Raw genomic sequence first — 23,695 nt, forward strand, 5'->3', positions numbered from 1 at the left:
AACAGGAAGCTTGAGCAAAAGAGACCTCAACACCTGCCTCCACAGTGACACACTTCCTCCAAGAAGGCTATAACTCCTCATAGTGCCACTCCCTTTGGGGGCCATTTTCTTTCAAACCATCACATTCCCTTTCCTGGCCCCCAAAGGCTTATTGCCATATCATAATGCAAAAAAAAAAAAAAAATACATCCAGTCCAACTTCAAAAGTTGCTATAGTCAATAGTAGTCTCAAACTTGTTTCAAAGTCTCTTCTGAGATGCATGACAATCTCTTAACTTTGATCCCCTTGTAAAAATCAAAATCCAAAAGCATACCATAGTGAGGACATACTGGACCAAAACGAGAATGAAAACCAACTGGGAAACTCCAAATTCTGCATCTTCATGTCTGCTGTCAAATGCTTTTCAGATCTCCAACTCTGATCAGCTTTGTTGACTGCCACACACACTTCTCTCTCTTGGATTGGTTCCACTCTCTGCTAGCCGGTGCCTTTGGCAAGCATTCCATGATTCTGGTATTGCTAACATCTTAGGTTCTCCAAGGCAATCCAGGCTTCAACTTCACAGCTTCGTGCAATGGCCTCTCTGCTAAGCCTCCATTAAGGGACACCCCAACACATGCCTGGACTGACCAGCTTTATTCTTTAACTCCTATCCTTAACTCTAAAACCAAAACAATGTGACCATTGCTGCTGAGTTCTGCTTGCTGGGGCTGGAACATGCCCCCCTCATTCAATTACATCTTCACCAGCTTTCTGTCCTTTATTACCTAAGCGTGGCTGTCCTGAAACTTGCTCTGTAAATCATGCTGGCCTCAAACTCAGAGAACCACCAGCCTCTATCTTCCCAGGGCTGGGATTAAAGGTGTGCCCCACCACACTCTGGCTCTAAGCTTTTTTAGTTCTTTTTCATAAATTGGAAACTTTAGCTGGGTGGAATCTTGCCATGTGGTCACCACTCCCTGTACTTGTTAATCTGTTTATTTCTTTGAGCATAGCATTTAGCTCCATTCCATTTCCTAGTGCTCTCAAAATTCTCAAAATTTTCATTTTGTCATTTACCCTGATGAATTTGCTCCTTTTCATTATAAATCATCATTACAATTATCATTGAAAAACAGAGTCTATACTAGGTTGTTTTGAGATTTCTTCTGCCAATGGAATTAATCCAAAACCCTTTGCTTTAGTCATAGGCAGACTCTTTGGACAAGGGCAAAGGGCAGCCACTCTCTTCAGCAAAATATCACAAAAGCAATCTCTAGGCAACATACTAAAATTCTTCTCCTCTGAAACCTCTTGAGTGAGCACCCCACAGTTCATTAAATCATACTCCATACCACTGCCTTCCATGCTTTTACTAGTACGGCCCATTAAGCAGCACTTACAGCATCCCACCGCTTTTCTAACCCAAACTCCCAAAGGCCATTTTACTCCAAACAATATCATGGTCAGACTTATCACAGCAATATCCCAGTCCTTGGTACCAACTTCTATCTTAGTGAGGATTTTTATTGCTGAAAAGAGAAATCATGGTCATGGCAACTCTTATAAAGTAACACATTTAATTGGGATGTCTTGCTTACCATTTCAGAGGTTCAGTCCATTATCATCATGGGGGCGAGGAGCATGGCATGCAGATACTTTAGAAATAATGTTTGAAGAAGTAAAAAGAAAAGTTTTACCTAAATGGGGATTACAAATTGCTCCTGAAAAAATACAAAGAGGAGATTCTGTCAATTCCCTAGGTTACAAAATAGGTTTATAGAAAATTAGAACACAAAAGGCACAAATTAGGAGAGACCAATTATGAACTCATGACTTTCAAAGATTGTTAGGAGATATTTTCAGTCTAGGACTGGCTGTTGGGATAGCACCTGACCTAATAATTTATTTAAACAAAACCTTAGATGGTGACAAAGACTTGAATAGTTTCCAGAGAATTAACAGAGGAAGTGGAAGAAGAATTGATGGTTGTTAAAGAGAAATCAGAGGAGGCACATGTAGATAGACTGAATCCAAATCTTAATTGTATTCCAGTCATATTGCCTTCCAGAAATTCCCCTACATGAATTTTAATGCAGAGGGAAGATCTTACCTTAGAATGGATCTTTTTTTTTTTTTTACCACATAAACCAAGTAAAAAATTAAAAACTTATGTGGAAAAAGTCTCTGAATTAATTATAAAAGGAATGTTGAGATGTCATCAACTAGCAGATATAGACCCAGCAGGAATTATATATTTCCTTTTACTGCTGATGAAATAAAAAAAATTATGGGAAGATAATGAACCTTGGCAAAGAGCTTGTGCTATTTTTTGGGGAGAAATTAATAAGAATTATCCCAAAAGTGACAGAATTAACCTTATAAAGAGAACTACTTGCATTCTTCCCCGAATTGTATGTGATGCACCAATAACTGGATCCTGTACATTTTATACTGATGCAAAAAAATCAGGAAAGGCAGGTTACAAATTAGAAGATATAAGTAAGGTAGAACAAAACCCTTATAATTCTGTCCAAAAGGCAGAATTATATGCTATTCTCATGGTGCTAAGGGATTTTAAAGAACCTCTTAATATAGTTACTGATTCACAATATGCAGAAAGAGTTGTATTGCATATTGAAACAGCTGAATTTATACCAGATGATACAGAATTGACTTAATTATTCATACAGGTTCAAAATATAATGAGGAATAGGCTTTGTCCCATATACATAACATACATCTGATCCCATACAGGTCTGCCAGGTCCTTTAGTAAAAGGTAATGCAGAAATTGATTGATTATTCATTGGAATTGTGCTGAAGGCCTCAGAATTTCCTAAGAAACATCATGTCAATTGCAAAGGTTTAAAGAAAGAGTTTTTTATTACATGGCAATAAGCTAAGGAGATTATAAGGAAATGTCCTATTTGTTCTTTATATAACCAAACACCACTACCTGCAGGAAGTAACACAAATGATACTGAAAGTAATGAAATCTGGCAGATGAATGTGTTACACTTTACATAATTTTGAAAATTAAAATATGTACACCATACTATTGACACTTATTCAGGTTTTCAATGGGCAACTGCCTTGAGCTCAGAAAAGGCTGATTCAGTAATCACACATTTATTAGAAGTTATGACCATCATGGGTATCCCTGCACAAATAAAGACAGACAATGGTTCAGCATATGTGTCTAAGACAATGAAAGAGTTTTTTGCTTATTATAATATAAAGCATTATTACAGGTATACTAAACAATCCTACATGTCAGGCAGTTATAGAAAGATCAAATTAAACTATAAAGTATATGCTAAACAAACAGGAAAGGATGGAAAATACCCCCAGAAATAGATTGCATAATGCTTTATTAACCTTGAATTTTCTTAATGCCAATGAGACAGGAACAGGAGTGGAGAGTCATTGGATAATAGAAAAAACTTCTGAATTAAATCAGTCAGTATATTTCAAGAATGTGCTGACCTCACAATGGAAATCAGGAGATTGCTATATTGGGGAAGGGGTTTCACTCTTGTTTTCACAGAAGAAGAAAAGTAATGGATACCATCAAAATTGATAAAGATTCTGTTTGAAAAAGAGAAACCTCTTAAGAAAGAGAAATGATGGCTCATCCACAGAGGTGGTAAGAAAACCTCATAAGGGTTGGGGCAGGGTTCTGTTCTTCTCTTAGCAGGAAAATATTCATCTTCAAAGAGTGGAGAGACCTTGGACATCTATATGCCTAAAAATAAAAAGATGGCTATTTAGAAAGAATCAACAAGCAAAGAGAAATTTGCCTTATGATGCTGTATTATCTGCATGGTAAAATTTGATTATTTGGACACGTATACATCTCTACTTAAAAATAAGAGCTGGCTTTGGAGTTGGACAATGGCTATCCTTCTCTAAGTCCAAGCATACTGTTAAAATAAAAATTCAGAATTTCTGTCTCATGGCAGGAGCCATCTGGTATGGGACAGAAAGAAGATTTTAAGGAAATATTTTACTTTTCTCTATGCCCATTTAGTTTATATCATATCTTTCATTGAATATATGTCTATATGAATAATGCTTAAGTTCTCCACAATGAACAGTAGATTTTCCTGCAGTAATCTTTGAAGCTTCCAGGAAGAAGATGGGGACCACAACAAGACTCTACTGGTTGATATGATGTCATAATGCTGATAGCACTACTATGAGACCAGTTTTTGGGTACCATCTGCTGAAATGGTGCACCTTTTTACAACATTCTGGCCAAAACCCTAAATAAGAACTTCAAAACAAACAAGCAAACAAAAATACCCTATCAACTATTCAGAGACCATTTGCAATTATACAAAACATTAATCTTGAAACTTCACCATCATTTTACTTTTACCATATCCCATAGGAAAAAAAAACATTGCTCCCATGACAGCAGGAAGCAATTCTAGAAAGTGGCATTCCCTCTCTCAACAAAGTTTGTCCTCATGGTTAGAGACACCATTTAGGGGTTGATTATTACGTGCATGGAGTTTGGGGCTGCGGTGGAAATTATGTAGGCCTAGAGAGCTCAAAGAAAGGAAAGATTGAATGGGATAATAGGCAATTTAGTGTGAACTTATTCACACTAATAATAGTAATAGTAATAATAATAACAACAGTGAGTAATAGAGTGAAAACTTGTGAGCTATTATTTATGGACAATTACACTGGTATGGTTTCTTGTATATTGATACAAGTTCAAAGTATATTTGTTATTTCTGTTTACAATATTTGTACACCTATGCAAAGTTATTTTGTCAAATTGTATGTTGCATGTTTCTACCTCTGCCTAAGACATTTTGTATATTGAACAATTTTAGGATATATTTATCATATTGCATTATATATTTCTACCTTTGATTAACACATTTATACATTGTTTACGTTTTGAGGTCATTGTCCTCCTTTACTGCACAGTTGTTTAAAGATTGTTTAATATTGTGATATGAAGTCTTAATCTTTAAGTTATACAGATATTAAGTATTATAGGTCAGTAGTCATTCATGTTTGTTATACTTTTAGTCAGACTAGTTAGGCTCTTTAAATACATAAAGATTGCATTCTGCATTGATAGGTAACTTTCAACCACTTCAATGATCTATAGAACATGGCATTTAAATAACTTAGGATTCTGTTGATGTGAGACACGATTTCTCCTGGCAGCACCAATCTGTTCTTGAGAGAATGTTGAACACTAAAGACACTCCACTTCGAGTTTGTTTTTTTCTTGGCAAACTGCCCATGCCTTGACCACTGACAAAGTGCATGATGTCCAGAGTGGACAAGCAGGATACAAGAGAAAAGACTGTCAAATCTTGCCAAGACAGGGTAGGATGGTTTTGAAAAATTTCCTACCTCTGAAAATGGTATGTCAGTTACTCTAGGCCTTGGCCAAAGTTGGTTGTTTCAACATTGAAAATGAGACTTTGGGTGATTGTTCAGACAACCAATTGTCTCTGTCATCTACTACAGAGTTTGGAAGCTGCTTGATTGTACTTCCTGCCTACTCAAGTAATGTTATCTCCCTTCTCAGGCCTTTGATTGGGTTGAAGATTAGATAGTTGTAGTTACCATCCTCTAATGATCTAGCCAAACCAATTCCAATACAAGACTTAGACTCTTTAGGATAGAATGTTTATTAAAACATTTAGCATATGTTCCTTGCTTAATATTGTTTATGCTGGTTGTAATTCTAATCTTATATTTGATATATGTTCGTAGTATATATAGTTTTGTGTTAGGTTTGGAACTCTTTTATTTAAACAAAAGGGGAAGGTGCTGTGGGAGTTCCTTTTGCTCCTTCAGCCAATAGTCTTTAAGATACCAGCCCACTTGGGCATGGTTTCTTATACTATAAATGCAGCTTTAAAGCCTGCACTCTCTTTTGCTTCCAGCTCTCACTTCCAGCTGCTAGACTCTGTTCCTGTTCCCCGTTTGTGCAGAGGACTGTGATCTAGGACAGTGATCTGTGAGTCTCCCCTAGATAAATAACCCTTTATTATATGCAATTCTGAACTAGTGTGGGATTATTTTGAAACTTCTGCCATCAAAACTAAGACACCCTTTGTCTTAGTTACCTTCTTATCGCTGAGATAAAACTTGATGGCCAAGGTAACTTATAAAAGAAAGCATTTAATTGTATGTCCAATTCCAGAGGATTAGAGTCCATGATGGCAGAGTGAAGGCATAGCCACAGGAACAGCTGAGAGCTCACATCCTGATCCACAAGCAGGGGGCAGAGAGAAGAGAGCTAACTGAGAAAGCTCTCCTGAATGACATGCCTTCTCTACTAATACAAAATCCTTCCCAAACAGTTCCAGCAACTGGGATCAAGCATTCAAATACATGAGCCTGTGGGGCCATTCTCACTCACACCAATGCACCATTTGGAGTCCTACTGACCATATGGTAGACAGACTGGTTGCCTCTCAGTCTTTTACTGTCTTTTTCATCTTTTCCTTCTCCTTTGCTCTCTCTGCTACAGTCTGAGTAATTTCCTTTGCACTTTATGCAATTTAAAATCTATTCTCTAGCTAGATAGATATAACTTGCCTTATTCTTTGAATTTTATATCTTAGAAAATGTATCTTTTTCCCCAATGTTTTTTAAATTACTGAAACATGGTTCCTTTATGTGTTATAATACAGCCATTTCTGTGTCCACAGAGGATTGGTGCACATCTCCCTTGGGAACACTAAAATCTGCAGATGTTCACGTCCTGTATAAAGATAGCATCAGTCTTGTGTATAACTTAGGAGCATCCCTCTGTAGACCCTACTTTGTGTTTTTTTTTTTTTGAGATAAGTGTCTTGCTATGGAGTCCTCCCACCTTCAGTTTCTCAATGCTTTAAAAAAAGACATTCTTTATCATTGACAATATGTAGATGTACCACTTCATGTCAAGGCCCTGGTTTTATTTATCTCATTTTATATACAGTGGGTACCCACTATATAGCTCAGGCTACCTCTGACTCAAGGGAAACTACACCCATCTATCCTGGGTATAGTTTACATATCATGTAAATTACATATAGTACATGTATAACAAAGAATACTGTGTGAGTGGCTGTAGGTATAAGAAATATAAACTCTAGTTCATCATTTAGCAAATGTTTAGGGAATTACTATTATTAAAGATGTTCAGGGTGTCCATCTGTTTACAAAACTTCTAATAGAACAGACTCTAAGCTGTCCTGCTTCTTATCATTTGTGTACCCACAAGTGTAGCTGCACCATTTTGACCATGCTGGGTTGCAGGATGTTTGCTTTCTCTGACTGCTGATTCTTCATACCTGATTTTGATACATACAGGATTTATTTTCTTTCTTGTCATCTGTCAAAATCTTAAATATTCTCCAGGACAACACCACTCCTGACAGAGTTTCACTATATAGCTCAACCTGCCTGCAAACTTACCTCCTGCCTCGGTCTCCCATAGGAGTCAGCCACCACACGGGGTTTGAGAAGTTAGCTATTGCGTGAGCATAGACCTCTCCAATCGCAAGTGTCCTGTTTCCTTTCCAGCCTGAGGCATTATGTTTATATCTTTCTCGGTTACTTTTCACCCTCTGCTTTATGTAAGTTTCCTTGTACATCTGTCTTATTCCTAGTTAGCTCTTCCATGAACCTAGCACCTTTCAGTCACTCAGTAAACACGGAACACTTGCCATATTCTAGTCACTGTGCAAGTTTAAGTCTATAAAATCTCCAAGAGAGGCAAGGATCCCTAAGGCCCGTGGTTAACGCTTATGTTACTGGTAGTTTGAGTGTAATTGTTCCACATCATCTCATAAGAAGTGCACTGTTAGGAGGTATGGTTTTGATGCAGTGGGTATGGCCATCTTGGAGAAAGTGTGCCACTGTGGAGGTGGGTTTTGAGATTTCCTATGTTCAGGATATTGCCCAGTGTGTCCACCGACTTCCTGTTGCCTGCAAGATGTAAAGATTCTCATCTCCAGCACCACATCTGCCTGCATGTTGCCATGCTCCCCATCATGACGATAATGGACTATATTTCTGAAACTGTAACTCCAATTAAACGTTTTCTTTGTGAGACTTGCTGTAGTCATGGTGTCTCTTTACAGCAATAGTGACCCTAACTGAGACAATCTCTAACACAGTAAATTCTTTTTTTTCTTTTTTTAAAAATTTATTTATTTATTAAAGATAAATAATATCTCCCCGCCACCGCCTCCCATTTCCCTCCACCTCCCCTAATCAAGTCCCCCTCCCTCGTCAGCCCAAAGAGCCATCAGGGTTTCCTGCCCTGTGGGGAGTCCAAGGACCACCCACCTTCATCCAGGTCTAGTAAGGTGAGCATCCAAACTGCCTAGGCTCCCACAAAGCCAGTACGTGCAGTAGGATCAAAACCCAGTGCCATTGTTCTTGAGTTCTTAGTAGTCCTCATTGTCCACTATGTTCAGTGAGTCCGGTTTTATCCCAGGCTTTTTCAGACCCAGGCCAGCTGGCCTTGGTGAGTTCCCAATAGAACATCCCCATTGTCTCAGTGTGTGGGTGGACCCCTCGCGGTCCTGAGTTCCTTGCTCGTGCTCTCTCTCCTTCTGCTCCTGATTTGGACCTTGGGATTTCAGTCCGGTGCTCCAATGTGGGTCTCTGCCTCTGTCTCCCTTCATCGCCTGATGAAGGTTAATATCCAGGAGGATGCCTATATGTTTTTCTTTGGGATCACCTTATTTAGTTTCTCTAGGATCACGAATTATAGGCTCAATGTCCTTTATTTATGGCTAGAAACCAATTATGAGTGAGTACAATTCATGTTCCTCTTTTTGGGTCTGGCTTACCTCACTCAGGATAGTGTTTTCTATTTTCGTCCATTTGCATGCAAAATTCAAGAAGTCATTGTTATTTTACTGCTGAGTAGTACTCTAATATGTATATATTCCATACTTTCTTCATCCATTCTTCCATTGAAGGGCATCTAGGTTGTTTCCATGTTCTGGCTATTACAAACAATGCTGCTATGAACATAGTTGAGCATATGCTTTTGTTGTATGATAGGGCATCTCTTGGGTATATTCCCAAGAGTGGTATTGCTGGGTCCAGGGGTAGGTTGATCCCGAATTTCCTGAGAAACCGACACACTGCTTTCCAAAGTGGTTGCACAAGTTTGCATTCCCACCAGCAATGGATGAGTGTACCCCTTACTCCACAACCTCTCCAGCAAAGGCTATCATTGGTGTTTTTTATTTTAGCCATTCTGACAGGTGTAAGATGGTATCTTAAAGTTGTTTTGATTTGCATTTCCCTGATTGCTAAGGAAGTTGAGCATGACCTTAAGTGTCTTTTGGCCATTTGAACTTCTTCTGTTGAGAATTCTCTGTTCCGCTTAGTGCCCCATTTTATAATTGGGTTGATTAGCATTTTACAATCAAGTTTCTTGAGTTCTTTATATATTTTAGAGATCAGACCTTTGTCTGTTGCGAGGTTGGTGAAGATCTTCTCCCAGTCAGTGGGTTGCCTTTTTGTCTTAGCTTTACAGAAGCTTCTCAGTTTCAGGAGGTCCCATTTATTCAATGTTGTCCTTAATGTCTGTGCTGCTGGGGTTTATACGTAGGAAGTGGTCTCCTGTGCTCATGTGTTGTAGAGTTTTTCCCACTTTCTCTTCTATCAGGTTCAGTGTGTTTGGACTGATATTGAGGTCTTTAATCCATTTGGACTTGAGTTTTGTGCATGGGGATAGATATGGATCTATTTTCATTCTTCTACAGATTGACATCCAGTTATGCCAACACAATTTGTTGAAGATGCTCTCTTTTTTCCATTGTATACTTTTAGCTCCTTTATCGAAAATCAGGTGTTCATAGCTTTGTGGGTTAAAGTCTGGGTCTTCTATTCGATTCCATTGGTTGACTTCTCTGTTTTTATGCCAATACCAAGCTGTTTTCAATACTGTAGCTCTGTAATAGAGTTTGAAGTCAGGGATGGTAATGCCTCCAGACGATCCTTTATTGTATAAGATTGTTTTGGCTATCCTGGTTTTTTTGTTTTTCCATATAAAGTTGATTATTGTCTTCTCCAGGTCTGTAACACAGTAAATTCTAAAGGAGTATGTATAAATCATTTTTAAGAACATGCTTAAAAATAATCACACATGCAAAGGACATAGATGAGAAAGAGGACAGTCTCCCGGTGCAGCTAGCTACTGCTGACCTGCTTTAAGAAGAAAGCCTTGGGTTGGAGAGATGAGTTAGCTCCAGGGAATCCAACACCCTCTCCTGCCCTCTGTATGCACTTTCATGCACATTCTTACACATAGACAAATACATAATAAAAATAAAGTCTTAACAGTTATCTTTTAAAAAAAGACATAGCCACTGTTCCAGGAATCTGACTGTGCTAATATTGGCCATTGGCCTTGCTGTCACCCATCCAGTTCTCAAATGGGTGTGTGTATTCTGAGTTCAATAGTGGTGTTTGTGTGCATGTGCGTGCGTGCGTGTGTGTGTGTTTGTGTGTGTGGTGTATTTGGAGGACAGATCCATATTCTGCTAGATGTGGGGAAGAAGAATGTGAACAGAAGGTTCTGTTCCTAGGTTGTTTTTGTTCCAATCTCCCTAGGTCTGTAACAGGAGCTATTAGTCATAAAACACTGGAGTAACAATGTCCACTAGGTGGCACTAAAGTACAATCAAGACCAAAATGTAGTCACTTCCTATGGCCAGACTGAGAACTACAGCCAGCAAAGGCAAGTCCAGGTAGTTCAGTTACCATAAGTCACTTTTTGCTATTTAAGATTTGCTTCCTTGTGACAGATGCTACTATGCACGAGACAAAAAGCTGTTGCTAAAATTACTTCCAAAATTGCTGTAATTGCTTCTTGGATTTTTTTTTCCCAGAATTTTTTTTTTTTTTTTTTGGTTTTTCGAGACAGGGTTTCTCTGTAGCTTTGGTGCCTGTCCCGGAACTAGCTCTTGTAGACCAGGCTGGCCTCGAACTCCCAGAGATCCACCTGCCTCTGCCTCCCGAGTGCTGGGATTAAAGGCGTGCGCCACCACCGCCTGGCTCCAGAAAAATATTTTATTTATGCCTGGACACAAGCATCTACTTACACATTTTCTCCTTTTTTTCTCTCTCATAAGCACATTTTACTTAAAAGAGAGTTTCTCTTGCTAGAGATCATGGTTTCTTTTTAGCTTGTCTTGGATATGACACACCCTTGCCGATGGGTGTGTACCCTCAAATTATTCCCTAATTACGTACACTGCTCCCAGTGATTGTTACTATTAGAGACAGTGCAGTGAATGTTACAAGAAGTGGAGAGACTTTCCGTAGGGTAAATTGTGCCCTGTATGCATAAAATGCTTTGTATGGTTGGGGGTGGTATCACTTATGTAGCCCAGGCCACCTTCGAACTAGTGCCTGATCCTCCTGTTGTACTGGGATTACAGGTAGGAGCCACCATGCCCGATCAAAAATGCTTGCGGGATTTTGTTTTGACAATTTTATTTCTGGGACTTGGTGCCTTTGGGGGTCCCTCTGGGCAGGTTTTCCAGCCAGGGCTGGGATGCACGCCCGCGCTGACTCCTCCTGTCCAGCAGGGGGCGCGGCACGACCTCTCCGCACGCGCAGTGCGCGCCGTGTCAGCCGCCGCGAGATAGAGGCCTGCGCTGCTTTCCCAGCTGGTTCCTGCGGACCTGGAGCTGGCGGCGGCCTCCAGTCTCCACGCGACCACACACGGGCGGCCGTGGCTCGCGACCGGCTGCAAGAGCCGGTGACGGAGCGCGGGGCCGAGCGGGAGGCGACCGGTTCCGAGGTGAGCGCAGCGCGGGCCGGTCGGGCCTCAGGGCTGGGCTCGGGGAGCCCGGGGCGCTCTCCCCCGGGCCCGTGCCCCTCGGAGGGACCTCCGTGGGATTCGAGTCCTCCGGGGAGGCTTGCCCCTTGGCTCTCCCGGGCCGGTGCCTTCCGGGGAGGCGGTCTCCCAGGACCCCTTGGCTCTGAGCGTGTGCCAGCAGCTCAGGATAGTTGGGAGGTGCGTTACCAATGGTGGGAACAGGATCCGGTTCTGAGAGTCAAATGATGGCTTGGTGTCATTTATTAGGACGTGCCGGTTCTGAAGGGCGCTTTCACTTACTGGTCTGTGGATGTTGTCTCGAGATCGGAACATGTCCATTTCAACTCTGTAAATCGACCAAGTGTTCTAAGTCCTCGAACTGAACTTTGAGTGTTCCGGAGCCCGAGGCTATTACATATATGTATATATACACACACACACTCATGGTAATAAAAGGCACGGTTGTCATCTCAATCCTTTTCCCTGACTTCAGCCTCCTAGTTGCACTAGCCTGTGCGGATGGGTAGTCATTTGAGAACCAGACTGCTGGTTCTGTTGGGGAACCCTGGAGGTTCTTAGCCTTGCTGTTGACCTTTCTCTACCACAGGGAGTTCAGAAGTTTGTCGCACAGCGCTTTCAGGAAGGTGAAGTGAGACTGAGTGAACATATGCCTGTAAAGCGCTTTACACAGATGTGTGGAGGAGGGGTCGTTACTTCCTGTGTCCACTGTGATGTGATGTGCATTAGATATTAGATGTTAGAAACTGTTTTTAGAGGTAGTTAGCCGCACTGGCACTTTGGGTATCCTGTCAGGCAAGGCTGTGCATTGTGAGTTAGTGTCTGTTCGCCTACTTTGTTTTCAGAAGAGTTAGGGTAAGTCCTAGTGTGGCAGTGGTGGCTGGAGTTCAGCAGGCAGGACATCTCCAAAAAGCCTAAGAGGACAGAAAACTGTGACTTGGTGCGTTGGGCTGAGTGGATTGGCTATAACCTGCGGCTTGGAAGAAAGGTGGTTCTGGCCAGTGTCAGGTAGGAACAATTCCAGGTTCTAGTGTCTCACCCTGATGGCAGACAGGTGTCACAGCCATTCCCAGTACCTCCATGCTCCCCTACGTGGTGGATGGCACCAACATTTTGGTTTTGAGGTGAGGAGTTTGAGGGTTCGAAGGGGAGGCCAGAGCAGGATGACAAGTTCCTGACCAGCTCGAATTAATTAATTAACAATTAAATTAATTATTTTTCTTAATTACTTGTTTTTATTTTATATGTGAGTGTTCTGCTTTGCTTGCATACATGCACTTGTACTGTGTGCATGTGTCTGCAGTGCCTGCAGAGGCCAGAAGAAGGCATCAGATCCCCTGGAACTGGAGTTACAGATGGCTGTGAGCCTCCATGTGGATGCTGGTTATTATTATAATCACTGTGTTTCTGGGGACCTAGGTCATACTCAGCCAGCTCGCTGCCACTGGGCTGTAGCTCCATTGCCATTCGCCCCAGACTCTCTTATTTTGCATATGTGTTCTGACCCAAGTGCTTGCCACATTCTCAGCTTTATTTCTCAGAATCGGTGTAGACGCTGGGTATTGTACTGGCCTGTAAAGGCTTCCATAAGCCGGGAGGAGTGTGCTGTCTGGACTGACTTTGGGCTGTCGTGCCTCAGCTCCCTGTCAGTCAGATGCTTCTGAGGTGTGTGTTCTGTATGAATCTTCAGGGCTCTTAGCAGAACTAAGTTGTTTGCCCAGCTCAGTGATTTAACCAAGTCCAGCGTCACCACTCAGTTTTCCGGCTTCTCACTGGGTTTTCTGAAGTCTTCTCCTGCCAGCCACTTGTGCTCATGTTGTTCTTCTCAGTTTGGCAGAGCACAGACCATGCTAGAAGTCTCCAAATGGCCCTAGCAAGCAGCCCTGAGAACATGTCCTGAGACCTACTTGCTCCCCCTCAGATGGTAGCAAGGACCCCTCAGCAGTGTAAAACAAGGTATTGGTGACCCTTGCCCTCTAGCAGAACAGTTGTAGGACTCCTACTGTGGCAGCTTGGGTTGAGAGCTAGGAGGGTGTCAGCCCCAGCGTGATGGCTTGGCCTTGAGTGGGTATGGCCTGAGGTAATGGAAGGGTAGTGGCGTAGGTTGCCTCTTGCCATCTGCCTTAGGAGCCTTCATCGCAGATTATAGGTTCTGGGCAGCCAGGTGACAACTCAGGGCACATTGTGGAACACGGGAAGTTCCGTGGCAGTATGTCCTGCAGCTGGTGTGAGGATCGTGCTGGAGTTGAACCATCCTCGTGGCAGAGCTTCAGAGGAGGTGAGGGCACAGCCTGCATCTGTGGCCAAGGCTGTGAACAGAGAGACTGGGGACACTGAGAACTTTGCTTCTCGGGATTTCCATGTCCTTGGATCTTGCAGCAGGTCTTTGAGGTAGAGGAAAGCTGCTTTGCCCAGCCTAGCCCACGCAGAGCCGCCCCTGGGGCAGCTGCTTTGCCCAGCCTAGCCCACGCAGAGCTGCCCCTGGGGCAGCTGCTTTGCCCAGCCTAGCCCACGCAGAGCTGTCCCTGGGGCAGCTGCTTTGTGCACAATGGTCTATCTGCTTCAGGATCTGCCTCCACCTCTGGTTTGCAACTTTCCCTAAGTGGGGAGTCTTCCGATGTCTGTGGCCGCAGGACCTGGCTATGCAGACTAACAGCAGCTGGGGGAAGTATGTGTAATAGCGTGCTATCAAACTGGATATGCAGTGTATGGAGACGGGTGCATTCTCTCATGATCCAGGGCAGTGACCCAGCTGGATAACAGGAGCTGGTCCCAATGTGCTGCTGGACAGGCTTGAAACTTGGATGCAGCCGTAGCCTAAGCCACAGGTTCTCACCCTGGGGTGAGTTCATTGTCCTCAGAGGTATTTGCAATGTCTGGATATACTCTTGGTGGTTACAGTTAGAGGCCTGGCTTTTACCAAGTAGAGGCTGATCTTTATAATAGCTTCCCAGTGAGAGAGTTACCTAACTCAAAATGTTAATGGAAACCATGGTCTACAGTAAATGAGGGGAGGTATCAGGACTTCTGGGCAGAGTGTTGAAGAAACCATTGGAAGTTCAGTTTGGGAAGGCAGATAGCTTAAATAGGTTATTACTCGAGGCCAGAGATAACAGTGTTTGCTTGACCTCTGGTTATATAGAATCGCTAGTAATATGGATTGGTCCTCTTGTTACATGGAACGGGCAGAGGGGCTGGCACTCTGGGAATATGGAATTGACCAGAGAGAGGCCGGCATTTTGGTAATATGGAATTGATCAGAGAGAGGCTGGCACTCTGGTAATGTGGAATTGATCAGAGAGAGGCCGGCACTCTGGTAATATGGAATTGACCAGAGAGAGGCCGGCACTCTGGTAATATGGAATTGACCAGAGAGAGGCCGGCACTCTGGTAATGTGGAATTGCTAAGGAGTGGGTGGCACTTTTGAGAAGCAAGCTCGGCACTGCCCCCTTGCAGGCTGGGATCGACTTTCATGGTACCAAGGACTGAGTTCTCAAGTTCCTAAGAAAGGTAAAGTCGTGTCAGTGGTCAGGTGGTGTCCGTAGCCACAGACAGCAAGGCAGACATGGTACCCATAGTGGATGGCGAGGCAGGGATGGACTTAGCCAGGCTGTCTTGACCCACTGTGCTGTGACAAGGTCATGGTCCTAGAAGCAGTGTAGATGGGCAGCCAGCTCAGACACTGCCTGGTGTGTGTGTGTGTGTGTGTTATGTGTGTGTGTTTCCCTTCTTTTTGTTTTGCTGGTATGAGATTATTTCCTTTGTTTTCATGGGTGTAGTTAACTTCCTTGGTTTGGATTTTTCCTTTTAGCATATTCTGTAGGGCTGGATTTGTAGATAGATATTGTTTAAGTCTATCTGTCACGGAATGTCTTATTTTCTCCATCTATGGTGACTGGAAGTTTTGCTGGTTGTAGTAGTCTGGGCTGGCATCTGTGGTCTCAGAGTCTGCAGTACCTCTGTCCAGGCCCTTCTGGCTTTCTGAGTCTCCTTTGAGAAGACGGGTGTAATTCTAATAGGTCTGACTATTTCCTACAGTTGTTTGCTTGTGCTTTTCTGGATTTATTTAGGGGATTCATTCATTTCCTCCTCAAGGACCTCTGTCATCTTCATAGTTGGTTTCAAGGTCAGCTATGTTGGAATGTTCAGGGCTGGCTGCAGTAGGCTAGCTGGGCTCAGGTGGAGATGCATGGCCCTGACTGTTACTGTGTTCTTATGCTGACCTCTAGGCATTTAGGTTTGGGGTAATTATAGGTCTAGCTGCTGATTTCTGTTTGTCTTTGTTGGGTAGCTGTTTTATTCTTTGGTTTCTGTTTCCTCTCTGGCTGTGTGTTGCCTGTTTTGCTGGTATGTTCAAGGGGAATGCTTGCTGGTGCCGGAGACTGGGGAAGGGGAAGCCAGGGTAGATGGTCTGTTACAGTGCTAGGGGTAACCCTGAAAATTGGGGCTGGGTAACAGATAGTGGAAGGGTCCAAGGGCAGCCTACCCTGGTCTTCTGGGGGTACAAGGCCTGTGGTTGAACAGGGGGTGTCTGTCTGAGTTGGGGGCTGGGTTGCAGCTATGAGGTGGGGGAGGCCAGGGGAGATGGCCTGTGGGATCCTTAGGAGGCATGGAGAGAAAGAAGGGGAGGCTGCAGCTGGCATTGTGTTGCAGTGCTACAGGTGACCCTGAAAATTGGGAGAGGGGAAAAGGTTCAAGGGCAGCCTATTTGGTCTTCTGGCCAAAAAGTGGATTTCATAGTGGGATTGGAAGGCCGAGAAACTATTGTGTAAAAGGAGTCGGTCTAAAATTAGCAAAGGTCTCAAAATGACTATACACAGTAAGTTACCTTGGCTCAGTGGTGGATTCTCCAACTCTGTTGTAGACCAACATGGATGAGCTGCTATGATGGGCCATGAGTCTCCCTTGTGTGTTTACCCTGCGGTGTTTGGTAACTACTGATTTAGAATTGAAGAAGACCTATAGATCTTGTTGGAAAATTTTGTATGTGGGCTGGTGGGGTACAGCATCTGCCTCACCTCTTTCTCTCTGCAAACCCTAGGGGCCACCTAGGGAGGCAGAACCATAGTCCACACTGGGCCTGAGGCCAGCGAGGTGACTGTTAAGGTGTCAGAGAGGTGGTCCTCTGAAACCGTATTCCTGCCATGGATGGACTGCTGCATGCTAGTCTGATCCTGGCATGCTGATTCACGTCCCAGACATAGGGGTGAACTCTTCTGACAATGCCAGTCCCACCCGGACTGGCAGTGATTGCAATTGCAGTGGTCAAGGCTGGAAAGTCTTCCAGTGTGTGCAGTCATGGGTGCTCTACTTAGCAAAAGTGAAGATGACTGATAAGCCCACTGAGGATCTCTGGGCTTTTCAGTAACTTCCCTCTGCTCACAGTTCCCCTGGCAGGTCAGTGTAGTAGGCACTCTTTGTAGTTTGGGCCTTCTACATGGACTGGAACATGGCTTGTTGCAATTCCTGGTCAGTCTGTAGCAACCATTCCACTTTAGCCTGTGTCCCACCCATAGCACCTGGGCACGAGCTGTAGGAAGTTGGCCTGGTCTGCAGGGCAAGTGTGCCTATCTTAGTCAGGGTTATTATTGCTGCAACGAAACACTGTCACCAGACACAAGGTGGGGAGTAAAGTACAGTTCCATATAACAGTTCATCATCAAACGCCATGAGGGCAGGAACTCATAAACAGGGCAGGAATCTGGAGGCTGGAACTGATGCAGAGGCCTTGGATGGGTGCTGCTTACTGACTTGCTCCTCATGACTTGCTCCACCCACTTCAATTTCCGTTCTACTTCTAGAACCCAGAACCACCAGCCCAGGGGTAGCATGGCACCACTGACAATGGGCTGGGCCCTCCCATCAATCACTAATTTAGAAAATGCCTTACAGCTGGATCTTATGGAGGTATTTTCTCAATTAATCTTCTCTCTTTTCAGATGACGTTTGTGTGTCATAAGACACACATAAGGTGACATAAGACTAGCTTCATACTTTCTTTTTAGCTGAGCACTGAATGGTTTCTTCTCTGTCTCTGCCCTGATACAGATTTTTCTGCTGCTGTGTAACTGATCTCGAAAATGCAGTGGCTTAGAGAGACAAGAGCGTGCAGGCTTTGATGGGGACAGTGTGGGTGTCTAAGGGTACCATCCACGGTTGCTCAAACTCCTGCATGGCAAGAGTTCCCAAGAGGACAGCTGCAGAAACTGAGGTTTCTTGGGACCCAGGCTCAAAGTCTTAGCATGCTCTCTGCAAGTGACAGACCATGGGGACTTGCAGGGAAGGGCCAGGGCTTCTGCTCCTGGGTGGTACAGTGCTGTTGTGTGTATTCATGGGTGGGAGGAGCTGTTGGCATCTGGATATGTTATTTTCTCACACTCTTTTTTTTCTCTCCCGCCACTTTACCCCTCCTCCCTTTCCCCCTTACTTTGGTTCTCTGGCTTTGTTGACTTGTATACTTTTCGTTGAAACGGGCCAGCCTTTACTTTCATTATAAGATACCAACATCTTTAGAGTTAAAGATGGAGGCTTTTCTGGGATGCACTGACCCATCTCCACACCCTGCATCCCTTGACTTCGTCTTCTCCCCGTTTAGGTGGGGTCAGCCTTGTCCCTACCACTGTCTGGTAGAGGCTCAATGATGGCTTATTAGTGAATAAATGAATGAGAACTGATTTTAAAGTTACAGAGCATCATTTTGGTCCAGCTAAACTTTCACTTGGGGAAGGTGAATGTTTCAAAATAAATATCTGAAGTTATTTTATTTAGATTTTTCTTCTTTGGTCAGTACCTCCTTCTCAGTGCCCAACATTTCCTTGCTTATGTTTAAAGTAGATATACATAGAGTTGAGATTGGAGGGACGGCTCAGCAGTTAAAAGCACTGGTTGCTCTTCAGGGGACTCATGTTCCATTCATACATATGGAACACACACAGACATACATGGAAGCTCACAACTGTCTGTAACTCCAGTCCCAGGGGATCCAGTACCCCTTTCTTGCCTCCATGGGCACCAGGCACACACATGGTGCACAGACATATATACAGACAATGGATAAATTTAAAAGATAAATATATATAGGGCATAGCTATAATTTTATATTGTGTATTGACATATATTTATAGAATTAAATACTAAATAAATTATCCTATATATGGAAATACATATTTGCATATATTAGCAGTGTCAGAAGCCCTTGCCATTTTGACACAGCATGTAAGGGAAACAGGCAAGTATATTAGAGCTGGGTCTGGTGCCCTGTGCTTATTATAATCACAGTCTTTGGGACATGGAGGCAGGAGGATCAGGGCTTTAAGGCTATCCTTGGCTACATAGCCAGTTCAGGGCCAGCCTGAGCTTTGTGAGACGTTGTTTGGGGGAAAAAATAGAGACATTAAATAAATGTACTAAAAGTTGAACAACTCAGTCCTTTCAGGGTGTTGCTTGCCATCCTAAACATGTGCTTTTCCCTGTGTTTGTCTTTGATGACCAGGCGTGTGAGGAAGAGGTTATCTGTGCCATTATGTGTGCATCAGTCAAGTATAATATTCGGGGTCCCGCCCTCATCCCACGAATGAAGACCAAGCACAGGTTCTACTATGTCACCCTCTTCTCCATTGTCCTCCTGGGCCTTATCGCCACAGGCGTGTTCCAGTTCTGGCCCCACTCCATCGAGTCCTCCAGTGACGGGGGTGTGGAGAAACGCAGCATCCGGGAAGTGCCGGTGGTCAGGCTGCCGGCTGCCAGCCCCATCCCCGAGCGGGGGGATCTCAGCTGTAGGATGCACACGTGTTTCGATGTCTACCGCTGTGGCTTCAACCCGAAGAACAAGATCAAGGTGTACATCTATCCCCTGAACAAGTACGTGGATGACGCAGGTGTACCAGTGAGCAGCACCATCTCCCGGGAGTACAACCAACTGTTGATGGCTATCGCAGACAGCGACTACTACACGGATGACATCAGCCGCGCCTGTCTGTTTGTCCCCTCCATCGATGTGCTGAACCAGAACCCCCTTCGCATCAAGGAGACGGCACAGGCCCTGGCCCAGCTTTCCAGGTACCTGACGCCTCGCCCCCAGAGCCCAAGGGAATATGTCTCCCATTGGCTTGTCCCCAGATGTTTCAGCTGACAGATGTGTGAGTGACTCAAGTGTAGCAGGAGGTCTGTGCTGTGAGTGCCAGCCCAGGGCTGTCATCCTGCTGCTGTGGTAGCCTGTGGCTTCCTGGGGTTTAGAACTAAGGGAGGCTCTTCTCCTATACCTCTTGTAGATTAAAATGCATAGCCGCAGGGCATTCCTGCAATGTGAACAGCTTGAAAGGCAGCTCAGCAAAAAGGATGTAAGATTTATTCCATACTCTGCCTCCAAGAGGTAACCACTGTTATTGTTTCAATGTTTTTTTTTTTGTATGAGATTGCTATGTGTGTATAATTATAAACATTTTTTGGCCAGGAATGCTATCATGTGATCATACTCCAAAGGAGCTTTATTTCTCATAATACATTCTGAATATCTTTCCAAATAGTTTTTAAAGACATTTATTGTATAATAGTACATGAGTGCTCTATTTACTTTCTGTCAGAAGAGGACATCAGATCCCTCTAGAGATGGTTCTGAGCCACCGTGTGGTTGCTGGGAATTGAGCTCAGAGCCTCTGGAAGAGCAGCCAGTGCTCTTAACCACTGTGCCATCTCTCCATCCCCTTTTAACAGTGTGTGTGTGCGCTCACACGCAAACACTCAGATACATACACACACAATGTCTGTGTAAAGGCCAGAGATTGGTGTTGGGTGTCTTTATCACTCTCCACCTTATCTCTTTTGAGAAAGGTCTCTCACTGAATCTGGAGCTAGCCCATTTGACTACATAGCTGATCAGTGAGCCAGGGATCCTCCTGCCTCTGCCTCCCCTGCCGTGGGGTTACAGGCACGCTCCTCTGCACCTGACTTCTCTATGGGTGCTGAGAATCGAACTCAGGTCCTCATGCTTGTACAGCAAACACTGTACTGAGTGAGTCATCTTCCTGGTCCTTCACATCCTTTTTAGTATAATTTTGAAGGTTGTGTACCATTCCATTGTATGGATATTCTGTAATATATTTAATCAGCCACCCATAGCCTGTTTACTTTTCTTTTAGATTTTTATTTATTTAAATGTGTATAATGTTCTGCCTGCATTTGTATCTGTACCACGTGTATTCCTGGTGTCCTCACAGGCCGGAGGAGAGCATTGAATCCACTGGAACTGGAGTTATAGATGGTTGTGAGCCATCATGTGAGTGCTAGGATTAGAACCTGGGTCCTCTGGAAGAGCAACCAATGTTCTTAGCCACTGAGCCATCCCTCAAGCCCTACTTTTGCTTCTTGAGCATTTAGGTGGGTTTCGGGGTTTTGGTTTTTTTTTATGTTAAATGATCAGAAATGGTGGTGTGGCAGATGAGCTGGGAGTATACATCTTTCTTATTTTTTAGCCTGTTGTCCCTTTGGGTTTTCAGAAGTTTCTTTGCACCTGCAAGGCCTTGCTGTTGTGGCTGCTTACACCTGTGTCCCAGCAGGTGGCGCTGTTGCAGGCTTGGGCTGTTTGCACACGTGCTCCAGAGTCCTGCACTCATTTCTTCCTGGTTGAAGTTGTTTGCTTTCTCCATAGGTGGGATCGGGGAACAAATCACCTGCTGTTCAACATGTTGCCTGGAGGTCCCCCAGATTACAACACTGCCCTGGATGTCCCCAGAGACAGGTGAGCATTTGGGAGGCTGTCCCATGATGGATTTCTGAGGATTAGGTAAGTTAAATTGGAATCATTTATATCCATGAAATTAGATTCCTAGGCACAGGTGTGGTGGCATGCACCTTTAAGCCCAGCACTTGTGAGGCAGAGGCAGGTAGATCTGCAAGTTTGAGGCTTCTTCCAGGACAGCAGGGCTACACAGGGAAAAAGCTGTCTTACAATCAATCAATAAATAAGAAAGGAATTAGGTTCCTGAACCTGCTGGGATATATTTTATGATCACAATTGTTTATTAAACTAGAAAATTCTCAGGGACATTTCCGTCAAGCCAGAAACGAGGAAGCTGTTTAAACCTGTGGGCACACTGGAGCTGAGGTCTTGGACAGCTCTAAGAACTGTCTTGCTTTCCTAGTCTGAGCTAGCGTTAGTTTCAAGTGTAGTATCCAGCCCAGTTAGGTTCAGGATAATGGTGTCCGTCCATGCTTTCTGAATTGGGGCTCATTTGCCAAAAGTGGTTCTGTAGCTTCTGAGAGAGGAGTGGATGTATAAAGGTACCCGAAGCCTGTATCGTGAGGGCAGGCAGGGTGCTCATGGCATCATTGCCGGTGATTTGATCAGCCAGTTCCTTCTCCCCATTTTCTTCCCACCTCACCTCTCCTTTCTGGCAAAGCCGCCCAAATAGGCAGAAGCGGGGAGAGGTGGCCGGTGCTCCTGACTGTGGGAGCACTCGTGACCTTCCCCTGCCCTTTCATGTTAGTATCCCTGTTACTCACTTTAGCCCGCAGCTCCTGAAAGTTCCAGGATGATGTGCTGGGTTTATCCCTTCTGTTAGTGTTTGGTTCACAGCTCTGAGGAAAACAGAGCTACTACTCAGGACAGTGTTCAGGTTGCAGACGTCTACAGGAGTGTGGGCAGATTCATTTATTCCAGTCTCGTTACATGGTGCGGAATCTGGGATCAGTGTTTGCCGACAGAGGTCTCTTCCTGAGACCAGCTGTGTTCCCAGAGGCTAACATTGTCATCCGTGGAAATATACACTGTGTCATGTGTCTGCCCAGATGGCTGATCTCAACGTTCTGTGCTTCAAGTGGCTATCTGAAGTCAGTTTTGAGGTTTTGTCTGGTAATAGGATGATTACTAGACACATAATACTGTAGAGAGCCCCGTGGACAACAGGGGGCAGTGTGACCACACAGGGATAGAGAGCCCTGTGGACAACAGGGGGCAGTGTGACCACACAGGGATAGAGAGCCCTGTGGACAACAGGGGGCAGTGTGGCGGCCACACAGGGATAGAGAGCCCCGTGAACAACAGGGGGCAGTGTGGCTGCCACTGTGTCCAATGGGACACTTCACTTTTTTTTTTTTTTGGCATCTTGCTGTATGCTCTGCATGTGTGACTGATTTTTCTCTTTAATCAAGTGTTAAATGTGGGAAGGTTCCAAGTGGGCAGGAGAATGTTGGGGTTTTAGTAGTTGATGCCTGAGTGTTAGTACCAGAAGATAAAATTGTTTTCATCAGCATGTAGTTGGCTCTGTCTTGGCTGCAGTACTTTTCACTTTGATGCCCTGGTAGCTTCTGTGTGGGAGGAGTCATAGGCTTGTTTTTAAGTCCTTGTCCTCTGTCCTTGCTTGTGTGTTTGGAAAAGTGGAGGATAGCATCAGATGTAGCTGGATGTCTGTTCTGTAACTAGAAGGCAGGTGTGCTGGATTAGATCCTTGAAGTCTGAACTCATGAATGTGCTTGCTTATATGATATTTTGTTTTGTTTTTCTGTGTATCCCTGGCTGTCCTGGAACTCACTCTGTAGACCAGGCTGGCCTTGAACTCACAAAGATTCACCTGCCTCTGTCTCCCTAGTGCTGGGATTAAAGGCGTGCGCCACCATTGCCTGTCTGCTTATATGGTATCTTGCTGAAAGGAATGCAAGGATCTGAAGTGAATTAGAATCCAGGGCCTTCAGCATGCCAAGCAAGCACTCCACTACTGAGCTGTAGTCCTGATGTGGGAATGATATCTTATTAATAAAGAAACTGCCTAGGCCCATTTCATAGGCCAACCCACAGGTAGGCGGAGAAAATAGAACAGGATGCTGGGAGAAAGAAGCTGAGTCAGGGAGTCGCCGCCATGGTTCTCCCACGCCAGACAGAC

At 44.2% G+C, this 23,695-nt stretch overlaps 1 protein-coding gene across 2 annotated transcripts in view; it reads left to right on the forward strand.

The window, feature by feature from the left end:
• Window positions 1-11,614: 11,614 nt before the first annotated feature.
• Ext2 (exostosin glycosyltransferase 2) overlaps window positions 11,615-23,695 on the forward strand; it is a 143,154-nt gene continuing 131,073 nt past the window's right edge. For both annotated transcript variants that reach the window (XM_013352730.2, XM_005364121.3), the window contains exons 1-3: window positions 11,615-11,782; window positions 19,312-19,877; window positions 21,466-21,555. In XM_013352730.2, the coding sequence (XP_013208184.1) occupies window positions 19,342-19,877; window positions 21,466-21,555 (626 nt within the window). In that variant the 5' untranslated portion in view covers window positions 11,615-11,782; window positions 19,312-19,341. The remainder of the gene's footprint in view (window positions 11,783-19,311; window positions 19,878-21,465; window positions 21,556-23,695) is intronic.

This window comes from Microtus ochrogaster (genome assembly GCF_000317375.1).
Source record: "Microtus ochrogaster isolate Prairie Vole_2 chromosome 14 unlocalized genomic scaffold, MicOch1.0 chr14_random_1, whole genome shotgun sequence".
NCBI classification, from domain to species: domain Eukaryota; kingdom Metazoa; phylum Chordata; class Mammalia; order Rodentia; family Cricetidae; genus Microtus; species Microtus ochrogaster.